At 45.3% G+C, this 13,450-nt stretch overlaps 1 protein-coding gene across 2 annotated transcripts in view; it reads right to left on the reverse strand.

Moving 5' to 3' along the window:
• Nucleotides 1-1,183: 1,183 nt before the first annotated feature.
• RCAN2 (regulator of calcineurin 2) overlaps nucleotides 1,184-13,450 on the reverse strand; it is a 281,468-nt gene continuing 269,201 nt past the window's right edge. For both annotated transcript variants that reach the window (XM_061398343.1, XM_061398344.1), the window contains one exon: nucleotides 1,184-3,763. In XM_061398343.1, the coding sequence (XP_061254327.1) occupies nucleotides 3,603-3,763 (161 nt within the window). In that variant the 3' untranslated portion in view covers nucleotides 1,184-3,602. The remainder of the gene's footprint in view (nucleotides 3,764-13,450) is intronic.

Below are 13,450 nucleotides of genomic sequence, written 5' to 3' on the forward strand. Positions count from 1 at the left end.
TCGGGCACATGAATTTGCATGAACATGAGTCCGTTGGTGGGTGTGAAAACTCAGATCTGCTGAGTGTCTGTCCTGGAGTGGAACCCCTCCCGGATCAGTCTGTGTTTAGCCTTGGTAACTATTACTGAACAGTACTCCAAGGTGGTGGTACCAGTTATACTCTGCCTTGACTGACACCGTGACTTCGTGTTTCCTCAGTCCTAATTTTGATTGGTGTGTAGTGTGCCTCTTTGAGGGTCTGACTGGTCCTTCTCTGATGAAAATTGATGTTGAATACATTTCAGTGTTTAAGGCCTGTAGGGATATGTCAGGGGTACAGTGTATGTGTGAATTGCCTCTTTACTTAGAGTACCTATTCAAGCAGCTTAACCATTCTTACCAAATAAGCTCTTTTCTTAAGTGATTTGTAGGAGTTCTCTTTACATTTTGGATGTGAGTTATTTAACAATTATAGGTAATATTAATACAATTATCTTCCCCCACTCTGAGGCTTTCCTTTTCACTCTCTTAATGGTATAATTTGATAAACAGATGATTTTAATCCTCATAAAGGAGATGTGCCTGTATTTTATTTTATGATAGTGCTTGGTGTGTTCCATGTGGTATATTTTTGCCTGCTTCAGGTCTATTACTGGCTCCCCTGGTGGGTCAGCAGGTAAAGAATCTGACTGCAATGTGGGAGGCCTGGGTTTGATCCCTGGGTTGGGAAGATCCCTTGGAGAAGGGAAAGACTACCCACTCCAGTACTCTGGCCTGGAGAATTCTATGGAAAATCCTATGTATAGTCCATGGAGTCGCAAAGAGTCTGACATGACTGTGTGACTTTCACTTTCAGGTCTATGACAGCATTTTAAAGAAAAGAGTAGAGTGGGGATTATGTTAAAAGAGTCTGTGTACACTTAGGATCAAGCTGGCTGAACTATGACAATAAACAGGGGTGTCTCCCAGACCCCTTATCAGAGCCCAACCCACCCCTTCAAATTCCTCTTCCTTCATGCCATGTTGCCAACCAGCTCTGCCCACTCCCCTCTCCCCGCCCCCTCCCCGCTCCATTTCAGGAAGAGCTGAGTTCATTTCATCTCTTGATAACATCTTGGGAAGACTATAGACTGAGTCTCCCTCTTCCACAATAACCATCAGATAGATCCAATTCAGGCAGACAACACAGAAATTACACTACATGGACAGAGTCATTCACCAGTTATATTTGAAATCTAAGCTCTTTGAGCTATACACGTGCACAAATGATTCAGTTGGTGGGAATCTTCCCCTCCCCCTCCACAGTTAAACTTTTCAAACTTAAAATAGTGCTGAAGAGGCTTGCATCCTGTGGGTCAGGGGGATACTGAGGCAATTCTGACTTTCACGATGCTTGGAGGGAAGTCTTGTCTGTTTCCTCCCCATCTCCTGGGATATGTACCTCTCTCCACCTCCCCAAACCCAATCTCATGAGAGAATTACTTGATCTGAGATAGATTAACATCGACATTTTGTAGTAAGTGTGGCCAAGACTAACCACCTGGGTCATACACTCCACTGAGTTTTTATTTTTTGATGACACACAATTGTCATTTCAACTTTGACTAAATTTGGTTGGAAACGTCTGATGGAACTGTTTTGAAACACTGAAAAGTCATTTCCAAATAGTTTCTCTCATCCGGATTTCTCTAGAATCTGCCTTTTTCTGAAAATTCTGAGTTGTTTAAAAAGTCAAAGAACCCACAAACGATTGAGAAGAGTCAGCATAAAAATGGCTGACGCCTGTAGTTCTCAGCTCGCTCCACTAGAGGGCAGCATTCTCCACTATTAGGTCTACTCTTTTTATTTGTCCATGAAAAACCAAAAACCTCCACAGCAAAGGAAAGTCAAAGCATTTGCTTATTATATACTCCTCAGATTTTATTTTTCAAAGGAGCCTTCGTTTTTCTTATGGAAACTCAGGATTTTACAAGCAGCGCTGTCCTCAGTTTCACCTGTACTGTGTCCAGTACTATATTGCTATATTCACAGTAAAACGGACTTTTATTTCTGAGTAATCAGTCTAATGTTTTCAGTTTCTGATGAAACTAACATACACCTTAGTCAAAAACCACAACAATCCTTCCATCAGGTGGCTGTGTTATTGTTCTCGTGTGTTTTTCTGAGGCTTGGGTAATGACAGCATTTCCCCACTCCGTTGTAATTGACATTTGCATCTAAAGAAAGTCACTGAACGTACAGGAGTAGATGAGGCCTGGCACATTGAGCAGAAGGTAATGGTTCTATAGGTGTATCTTCTGTAATGCACTTTGGGCTAGAGAAATAGAAAAATCACATGTAACAAAAACAAATAGGTTTTTGAGCAATATGAGCATTGCATGAGTAGGACCTGCACACACGTTTCTGGATCCATCTTTCCTTTTGAACATGCTCAGCAGTTGCTACGTTGATTTAGCTGTATTCCAACTGCCTGCAGCCGACACTTGCTTCTTCACTTTATTTAAAAACAACTGGTCTTGATAGCAAAGATGTTGGCTAACTGTTTATATATTGGCAAGAGAAGTTTTGTGCCCTTTCAAAATTCAGCGTTATACATAATAGAGTGTAATATTATCAGATTACCTGTATTAGTATATGAATGCATTCATAAGCAATGCACATATGTTTTAAAGCAGCTAATGGCTGAAGAATTGCTAAATAAAAAACATCCAGATTTTTAAAAGCACAGCAGAAACATTTGTACAAATATACAAAGAGAAGGAAAAAAAAAAAAACAATCGTTCAGACACCATGAGAATTTTTGTAATAAATAGGTTTGTCTGAAATCGGTCTCTGTTACCCTGGACAAGCCTCCCCAAGGAGGTTGGGAAAGATTGACAAGGGAATCATGTTCAAAATCTACTGAGGGTTATCTTTGGGGCCAAGCTCAGTTTTTCCTTCAGGAATTTTCACAGAGCTATGAAGTCTTTGACTCCAAAGAGTGACATTTACCCAGACTTGTTAAGCTGGAGGATGCTGATAATTTTGCTAACCTAGATAGGACATGACTGGATGCTGACAATTGGTGACTTATAGTATATCCTCAAATCACAAAAATAAATGCTGGTGATCATGCATGTCCTGGGAATGTTGGGATGCAGAGGACTGGGGAGACCAGATAGGGAAATCTCATGCAATCAAAGTCAAGTTTATTTATGGTCCTACTTAAGGGGCCAGGAAGAAAAAACAACGCACACACGTCAGGACTGGGACTGGAACGGTTCACAAACAACACAGGAGCTATTTGTCACTGATGTCTCCGGCTTGGATCCACATGAGAGCATGAAGGTATATAGGCTGTGCTGACCGTTTAATAAGAAAATACTACTTTTTTTTTTTCCCCCTAGAACCTCCTAAATAATGGATTATACTCTGTGGGTATGATATGATCAGGAAACTTATCACCTTTTCCTAGCCCTTTTGTCCGAGAGGCTTGATTACAACGAAGGAATTTCAAACAACCAAACACCCAGGGATTTAAAGGCAATTATTTTTTTTTTCGACAAACAAACAACAGGGAGGAAAAAAAAAAAGAAGCATGGTAAAGAGTAGACAGATATTTTCTTGGAGGCGGAGTGGTGAGCTCAGTTGGACACGGAGGGCGGCGGGCCGGGACGTCGGGTCTGGATGATTTTTGGCTTCGGGGATGTCTTTGGATCCTCTTCCTCCTCGATGTCACTGTCGCACACGTGCACGACGACACTGGGGGTGGATTCGGTCCCTGCGTGCAGCTCATACTTCTCTCCTGAAAAGCAAGGGGAACAGGGGTGAGAAGGCGGGAGGGAATTCTAAACCGGTTATTTGGTGAAGTTTGTTTAGGAAGCGAGGGGGCATTTTAACATATCTCTAGAGATGCTGTGAGATGGTGTCAGAAAGTGGAATGAGATGGATCTGTCTCCATCTCAAGCCTACCTTCTGTCACCTATACAGCCCCGGGCAGGCCCCCTCACCTCTCTAAGCCTCAGCCTCCACAGCTGTAAACTTCAAAATGCTAATAACAACAGTCTGAAGGGTTGGGGCGATGACTCAGTGGGCCCGGCTGTAAGTTACCCATTTCTCTTCTATTTCCCAGCATGGCTGCTAACAGCTAACCTTGAACCCATCACTTCACTCCTTCATCTTTCAGAGAAGGTTCTCCAAGTTCTCCTCCTTCTGGACAATTTCCTATGGTAAGAGCTGCCCCAGGCTGGAGTAAGGTAGGATCCCCACTCATCTTGGATTTGCCATGCTTACTGGGTAATGGGGTTATTAGATGATAGTCAAGGCCCCTCCTGTTCCAAGAGTCTATCGGTCTATTTTTGACTGGCTCCTCTTGTAATCACTTCACTAGCAGCCGACTACTTCCTGTCTGTATCTGTTTCCTTTCAGGAAGTATCTAGTGAGCATCTCCCATGGTCTGACCCATTGCTAATCACAAGACATGGTCAAAACCATTGGCGTCTTTCACAAGAGCACAGTGCAGTGATGACGTGTGGAGACAAAGCGGCACAAAATGCAATGGGAAGTGCCAGGGTGGCCATACAAGCCAAGGGCACCAAGTCGTGAGGCACAAGGAACTCTGAAAGGCTTCCCCATGCAGGCGACAGCTGACCTGGGTCTAAAGACAAGTAGAAGGCGTCCAGGAGGGGACAGGCACAGAGGACCTTCTCAATCTGCATGCTCTTAACTTCTCAGCTTAACTGCTGACACACTTTTCTGAATCTTCTTCCGACATCCTATCCTTCCTTTCCCATCCTTCACGAACAGGAAACACCGAGAAGCAATGTCTCCCAGACACCCACCGGGTCAGTGGCTCTCCAGATATCACTGGATCAAGTCATCATTTCTTAGACTCTAGGACAAAAGACTGCATCATCTCCCATCAGTCATGACAGCCATGTTTTTATACCCATCCAACCAGCTACTTTTATTTGCTATGCATGCATGCTAAGTTGCTTCATTCATGTCCAACTCTTTGCTACCCTATGGACTGTAGCCCTCCAGGCTCCTCTTTCATGGGATTCTCCAAGCAAGAATACTGGAGTGGATTCCCATTCCCTTCTCCAGGGGATCTTCCCAACCCAGGAATCGAACCCATGCCTCTTGCATCCCCTGCATTGGCAGGCAGGTTCTTTACCACTAGCGCCACCTGGGAAGCCCTTTATTTGCTATAGTCTCACCCAGTTTCCAGAGAAGGCAATGGCAACCCACTCCAGTACTCTTGCCTGGAAAATCCCATGGACGGAGGAGCCTGGTAGGCTGCAGTCCATGGGTTCGCTAAAAGTCAGGCACAACAGAGCGACTTCACTTTCCCTTTTCACTTTCATGCATTGGAGAAGGAAATGGCAACTCACTCCAGTGTTCTTGCCTGGAGAATCCCAGGGACAGGGGAGCCTGGTGGGTTGCCGTCTCTGGGGTCACACAGAGTCGGACACAACTGAAGCGACTTAGCAGCAGCAGCACCCAGTTTCCGAAGTCCCACCCTCCCTCTAGGATCAAAGCCAGACACGGCCCAATCCAGGTATCTGGCCTGTCAGCCTCGGTCTGCAGTGGACAGTGCCCTTGTGGATGGCCAGAAGGGTAGCATGTCCGTGCTTCTGTGCACACCTTGGTGAGCATCGATGGTGAAAACAGCAAATGCTTACAAGGCATAGTTTTAAATTTTGTGCTGACATTAGGGAACGAGCAGCGCTGATAATGCCACAAGCATCAAGGTGATGCTGGGAACGATGTAAGTGTTCAGAGTAAGCTGCTGGATGGGTTGAACTGTGTCCCACCCCTCCAAAGATGTGCAGTCCTAGCCCCCAATATGTATGACTGCGATCTTATTGGGAAATAGAGTCTTTGCTGACGACTAAGTTAAAATGAGGCCATGAAGGTGGGCCCTACTTCAAAATGAACGGTGTTCATATAAAACGGGGAAATTAGGATGCCTGCCTCATCCAAGGAGAACTCCTTGTGAAGACCGGAGTTGTGTTGCTGTCATCTGTGGAACGACCAGAAGCTACAGGAGAAGCCTGGACCAGATCCTTCTCCAGCACCTTCAGAGGGAGCGTGGCCCCGTCGACACCTTGATCTCAGACTCCTACCCCCTAGAACCTGAGGCAACACACTGCTCTTGTGTAAGCCGCTTGGTTTGTGGTCCAGTTATAGCAGCCCTAGCGAATGAATACAGCCAGACCCTGCTAAGAGCGTTCCCTCTCTGAGAAGAGTCAGAGAAGTCTTAATTGGACTCCCCTGCCCACCGACATCCTAGGTAAAGGCACCGGGCATTTCACAAAAATGAAGTGCGACACTTCCGGCACTTCCCTGGAACTTGGCAAGCAGCTAAGTGGGTGAGAACTAGCCCAAGCCACAGAAATACAGCTCATAAAGACTCATAACTTAGAGTCAAGATTGGGTGAAACTGTAGGTAGAAAGAGTTGCATCAATGAGGTTGACATCTCTGATACAGTGAGATGACGGGGCCAGTTGAGATTCAGGAGAGGAGAGTGACAAAAACAGGGGACAGGAACAGAACTAGAAGGAGATATCTGTGTGGGTTACTCCTGCGAGGCTTTGCTCCCCCACTGGAGAACAGGGAGGGACAGTCTGCTAACGTCCCTGTAATCGACAGTAAAGTTAGTATTCTACATGTACTTGTAGCTGTGCTCTACACACTGATGCTACTCACAGATCATTTAATTGTGTTTGTTCCATCCTCTTTTAACAGCTTGTCATTTTTATCAAAATCCCAGGGGAGAAGAACCACCGCAGAAGTTGCTAAGGAGGCACTGCTTTAAAGGAGTGGAAGCTCAGTGCAGCCAGCTCCCCCTGAGAGCTGCAGGAGAGGCTCTGGGTGACAGGTGGGCAGACCTGGGTGGTGGCTCCTTTGAATAGCGGTTTTCAAACACCTGACAGTCTACTGGGTTGTTTGCTGGAAGCAGAGTTAACCAGCATGAGGATGCAGACCTGCAACTTGGGTGCAGCGGCATCCACTTTGGTACCCAGCACCCCCGGGTGCTTCTCTGTGTTTCAGCGGGTCAGGAGCCATTCCTATATGGTTTGGTGTGACAGGCAGGGGGCTGCGGCCCTGTGAGGATGCTGGTGTGCAAATAGCTTCCCCCTCCCTTCTTCCATTCTGCATCCTAATTTTTTGTTGGAAAATGATAACAGTGAGGGGAGAGGGTAACAGAGCGAGGGATGCTGAGGGTGCAGAAGGGAGAAGAAGTCATCCCAGCTCAGCTCTGCAGCCCCTCCCAGCCACCAGCGCCCATTCATCTTTGGCGTCTCATCTTTGTTTCTGGGAGAACAGCAAAATCCTGTGGACAGGGATGAAGGTCAGCGTTCCCAGGGTTTCTACCATTTTATCCTGACAACCCCCTTCACCAGGACACTTTGCAAATCTGAATGAGAGACAGCTTCAGACAAGAGACAGAGAAAGACATAATTTCTCAGCAATCAGATGAGGTGGTTCTTGTTTTTCTACACAGGATTTCTCCAACGATCTCACATTTAGAGAAGCAGTGCCTTTCACAGAGATACTAGTGGCTGCTGTGGTCTCATCCCTTGCCCTGTTGGGTGGATACAAGGATGAATAGGTGGAAGCCTTTCATCCTCTATGAATAGATGACAAAAAAATGATCTGCCATGGCAGATGGAGACCATGGGACCAGGGGGTGAGGTGGTGACAGCAGGGACCCCAGCCAGGGGACTGACCAGACGCTGCCCCTTGCCTCATCTGTTGGAAAAAAAGCTAGCTTTCAGACAAAAAAAAAAAAGAAAAATAGTAGTAAAATATACATAATGAAAGTATTGATGAAACCCTTTCTTTGCCCTGGCTTGGATAAAGAACATTCCCTTAGAGACACCTCTAGTTGCAATGCATTTATCCATTCAAAAGGAAATGCTTACTTCTTGGGCTCAATATGCTGGGGCCACACTCGGGATGGGGATCAGGCAGAAGCAGACACCCTGTGCAGGGCAACTTCATGTTGAGTTAACAAAGTCAGAATGCTTGGCAGTAGAGATGTTTCACTGCTGTGACCCCATTAACGCTGACATTTCTCTGTTCTATTTTTGGAAACTTTCTTACTATCAAAATCCAGCAAAGCCCAACAGCTGCTGAGAGTCCACAGCATAAAAAGACATAGCTTTGGTCTTGCTGGATTGAATTGTTCTGTTTTGGGCCTTTTTCTCCCTTTGGGCTTCAGCTAATTCTTCTACCACAAAAGCTTATGTCAGTGCCGTCACCCTACTTGGGGACCCACGGGGTTCAGGAGGTGACAAGGGACCCATGGGATCGCCAAGCAGACCAGCATGTCTTTTCAAGGACAAGCCAAGGCTTGCCCTTCACACCCTTATCTCTTCTAGTCTGTATTCAAAGTGTCCTTTCCCCATGGGTGGAAAGCCAGGGCCAGAAGCTCACAGAAAAGGCACAGATCAGAGTTTTCTACCTTCCGCCCCTGTGAAATTCATACTCTGTGAATTACCAGCAAGCAAATGCAAAATCCTTTGGCACGTGGTCACACGTTAAATTCTCATCCAGGTCTTCGGAACTGTCATAGGCTTGGGCATTGCTGAAAACAGATGTAGCTAAGTTTTAATTTTTTCAGCTAAGCTGAAAACTATTGGAATAGGGCAGGTATTTGTCCTATTTTCTGTGTGTTCTCAGTGCCAGGACACAGGAGGTGTCGCAGACACTTGCCATCTGCCCGAAACACAGCAGCAGCTACTCACTGAGCCCTTCGTGAATGCCAGATCGCAGGTCTCAGGACTTCACACAAATTGGGTATTTAATTACAACAGGTCTGTAACGGGGGTTTCATAAGGTCTCAATGATATGGGAGGACACTGAGATCACGCAGGTTATGAATGGCAAAGTCAGGTTCAAGGTCAGGTCTGCCTGACTTCAAGGAAGGTGCTCATAACTCCTCTCCAGTTCTGCCTCTCACGATTCTACTGTTTTCAGATTCTACAAAAAACTACTGAAACAGAGCTTAGTTTTAACTTAATATTCTTTTATGGCAACTCATGTTTTTAGTGAATATTTGTTCTCTAGCTAAAGTTGGACTACTTATTCCTTCTGTATCTTGTCTCTTTTGTTTTTTGCCAGTTGCTAGTTATTCTAGGTAGGGCTTCCTTGCTGGTGAGTCTTCTTTGAAGACAACACTTAATACATTATAAAAATAAAAGGGCTATAAATTATAGACTGAGTTAATTTTCATGTCTTATGGTAACTTTGAGATTCCCAGGTGGTACAGTGGTAAAGAATCTGCCTGTCAATGCAGGAGACACAAGAGATGTGGGTTCGATCCCTGAGTCAGGAAGATCCCCTGGATTGGAAGTGGATTGGAAATGGCAATCTACTCCAGCATTCTTGCCTGGAAATTCCCATGGACAGAGGAGCCTGGTGGGCCACAGTCCATGGGGCCGCAAAGAGTCAGACAGGCTGAAGAGACGCTGCAAGCCCTCATCCCCTAATAATTTTTTTATTGTAAAAAATTTTTTTTTTCAAGAGGAAGTAGCAGGCATGGTCCTATCCTGACCTATGGGATAAATAAAATGGACTTTTCACAGGCTGCCTGTTGAGGGGTTGAACACAGAGATTGAGGGAAGGGTACAGCATGATTTGAAATGTGTTTGAAAGGGTTCACATTTGGATTACCCTTCCTTTCAAGTGTTAGGTTGGGACTTGATAGCATGTGGCAGGGAGGGGAGGCCCACAAGCCCTGGATCATCCCTCCCTGGTCAACTGTGGAGGTGGAGGTGCCTGGCCCCGCTCCAGCTGAGACAGGCCTGGGACCTGGGCCCATTGGCTGTAGGACTGCCATGCTTGCACCTGGACATACCTCTCCTCCAGCTACAGAATACAAAGAAACTGTATGGGACTAAAAATAACTGCATGTATGCCCAGTACATGCAGTTATTTTTAGTCCCAAATTTACAATTAATAAAATATTAGGGGGTGAGGGCTTGCAGTGTCTCTTCAGCCTGAGCAAGCCTGGAATGATTTTACGCCTGGAATGATTTTACTCCTGGAATTTTCTGTTTTCTTCTTAATCAAATATGAATAGCTTTTAATCCAGGCTGCAGTGTGCCACTGAGCACCCAGCACAGCCTAGCTGTGCGTCCAAGGGTCCCGCTGCAAATGCTCTTTGCATTCCCCTTGATAAGCCGTCATCCATTCTTAAAATTCAGTCTAGATGAACAACTGGCACCTGCTTCTTCCCTGTTTGCTTCACAACTCACTGAGGGTTAGATAAGAAATAAGGGAGATGAGACAAATAATGCCAGCTTCGTTTCTGATGAAAGGCTAAAGCTGAGAAGGTGGCTGAGCTGAGTGACAGTCATGGAGGGCTCCTTAATAGTGAAACCCAGGGGACTCTCTGGTGATCCAGTGGTTAGGAATGGCTACCCAGTCCAGGAGTCTGGAGAATTCCATGGAAAGAAGAGCCTGGCTGGCTATAGTCCATGGGGTTGCAAAGAGTCAGACATGACTGAGAGACTTTCACTGATAAATACTACCATGGTACAAATAGTGTGCTTCTCAATCAAGTATGCCAAACTCTCAAAAGTGTCTGGAAATGTGATGGGGATTTTTCTTTTTTGACTGTTATAGGGCCTGGGTAGACTGTGGATACTGGCATTTAATAGGTGAGGCCCAAAGATGCTAAATGTGTAGTTTTCTACACATTTGTGTAGTAAATGTGAGTAAATGTTTACTCAATGTGTAGGACTGTCTGTTCCAAAATATCACATTGAGAAACACTGAGCTAGGAGCTTAACATAGGCACTTACATTTCAGTAGACTGAGATATGGCTTGAAAGTCAAGTGACAGTAAGCAGGTAACACACACTAAGCGTATACTATGTCCAGGGCTGGATATGTAGATTCACATGGATTATCTCATTTGATGATTGCAACAATTTGATTTTATGGTTGAGGAAGCCAAGACACAGAGAGGTTAAGAAAGTTGCTCAAAGTCACACAGCTAATAAAAGGTGGAGGCTGGATTCAAACTCACATCCTGAGGTTTAACTATCATCCTAAAGCAAGGAAAATGCCTCTTTTCGTGTTGGAGCCTGACCGACAGCTACATACTACGTTTTGTCTTTTTTGGGCTGTGCCACGAGGCATGCAGGATCTTAGTTCCTCAACCAGGGATGAAACTCGCACCCCTGCAGTGGAAGTTCAGACTCTTAACCACAGGTCCACTAGGGAAGTTTTGACAAAATCAAAGAGGACACGACCCAGGGTAGAGGGATTTACTGAAACTTTAAAAACTCACAGCTGTGGGAATTCCCTGGTGATCTAGCGGTGAGAATTCACCCTTTTCACTGCCCAGGTTGCAAAGGTTCTAACCCAAGTCGGGAAACTGAGATCCAACAGCTCTGGGATATGGCCAAAACAACATCAAATCAAATTACAGCTATTTGCTAGTCATCTCTTCAAGAGATCAGTCTGAGAGTGAAGAAACACTTTTCTAAGTAGAAGTGGAAAGAGGGATTTGGGCTTTAAAAAAAAATAATCTAGGGAGGAGAAATTTCAGAGAGAGAAGTCCTATGCAAAGATTTTTTTGGATTCCTTTCTGGTTCCATGGGCTCATATTTAAGTTTGGGAGAACACTGTTGTAGGTAGACCTGGGCAGGACTAATCACCGGAGAGCAATTCGATCTCTAGCAGCTTTGGTCAAAGAATGCCCTCAGCCTGGGGAGCAGAGGGTATAAGGCGAAGCATAGACCAAGTCCAGTATTTCACTGGCAGTCCCGAGAACAAGGGCATGTGAACAGCCACCACCACCAGCAAGGACACGCAACTCGTTCTTCCTGCCCGGTAGACTCTGTTTCAAGTGTTGTACATACCTTAATTCACGCACAGGTGGAGGAAACCAGAAATCTCTGAGGACGCCCTGCTAAACAATACTGCTCAGAAAAGAATGACCATGGCATCCACCATGAATTTGATAGTGTCTACGTATCAGGCACTGGGCTACATCCTTTTCAAGTACGACTTATTCCATGTGCATGCTGTGCTTGCAATTTGTCAAATTATCACCATTTATTAAAAAAAGAGAGGTGCAGAGGGGGAAGCAAATTGCTCCAGGTCCCCACATAAGTGGTGGAGGTAGGACTCCAATGGAGGTCCACTGAGTGGCAAAGCATGACATTGCCTGCGATGTTTAGGGATGAGTTCAGAAGGGCATAGAAGAGACATCAGGGCTGCACATGGATCTCCCTGCCTCAACGGGTCTGGAATAAGTGCATGTTAGGAAAAGAAGGCAATGGCAACCCACTCCAGTACTTGTGTCTGGAAAATCCCATGGGCGGAGGAGCCTGGTGGGCTGCAGTCCATGGGGTCGCTAAGAGTCGGACTTGACTGAATGACTTCACTTTCACTTTTCACTTTCATGCATTGGAGCAGGAAATGGCAACCCACTCCAGTGTTCTTGCCTGGAGGATCCCAGGGACAGGGGAGCCTGGTGGGCTGCCGTCTACAGGGTCATACAGAGTTGGACACGACTGAAGCGACTTAGCAGCAGCAAGAAAAGATATTGACATGAGAGATGTGAGGTCTTTTCCCTTACCCACCCCCACCCTCAGGCCTGCCTCTTCTCAAGGTAGGAGAACAGAAGTGGTCTTTGCTAAGACGGAGGAGGGGTGAAGGGAGGGAGAGGGAAGTGAGGGGAGAGAGGGGGAACGATTCCATGGTTTTGGTCTCAGAGGTGCTCCATTTCAGTAAAAGAAAGTTTGCCTCACACTAAAATGGCTATCATCAAAAGGTCTTGCAAATAACAAATGTTGGTGAGGATGTGAAGAAAAGGGAATCTTTGTTCATTATTGATGCATCCACTATGGAAAACAGTGGAAGTTTGGAGGATCCTTAAAAAACTAAAAATAGGACTATTATAAGATCCAGCAATTCCACTCCTGGATATTTATTGAGAAAAAATAAAAACACTAGTTCAAAAAGACACATGAACCCCCAGTGTTCACACAGCATTATTTACAGTAGACAAGATGCGGAAGCAAGCCAAATGCCCATCAACAGATAAAAAAGATGCAGCTGCTATGTATATACATATATATATATGAATATTACTCAGCCATAAAATAGAACAATTCTGCCATTTAGAGCAATGGCAGAGACAATATTATGCTTAGGAAAATGTCAAAGACAAATACTATATGATACCATTTATATGTGGAATCGTAAAGAAAAAACGAATGTATAAAGCAATAAATACATTTACAATGTGTAGCAAAACAGAAACTGACTCACTGATACTGGGAACAAACCAGTGGTTTCCAGTGGGGAGAAGGAAGGTGGCGCAATCTAGGGGTAGGGGAATCAGAGGTGCAAACCACATGCATAAAATATATGAGAAATCGGGATATATTGAGGTTCTTCCCAGGTGGTGCTAGTGGTAGAGAACCAGCCTGCCAAGAGATGCAGGTTCGATCCCTGGGTTGG

Source organism: Bos javanicus, chromosome 23, assembly GCF_032452875.1.
Source record: "Bos javanicus breed banteng chromosome 23, ARS-OSU_banteng_1.0, whole genome shotgun sequence".
In the NCBI taxonomy this organism is placed as follows: domain Eukaryota; kingdom Metazoa; phylum Chordata; class Mammalia; order Artiodactyla; family Bovidae; genus Bos; species Bos javanicus.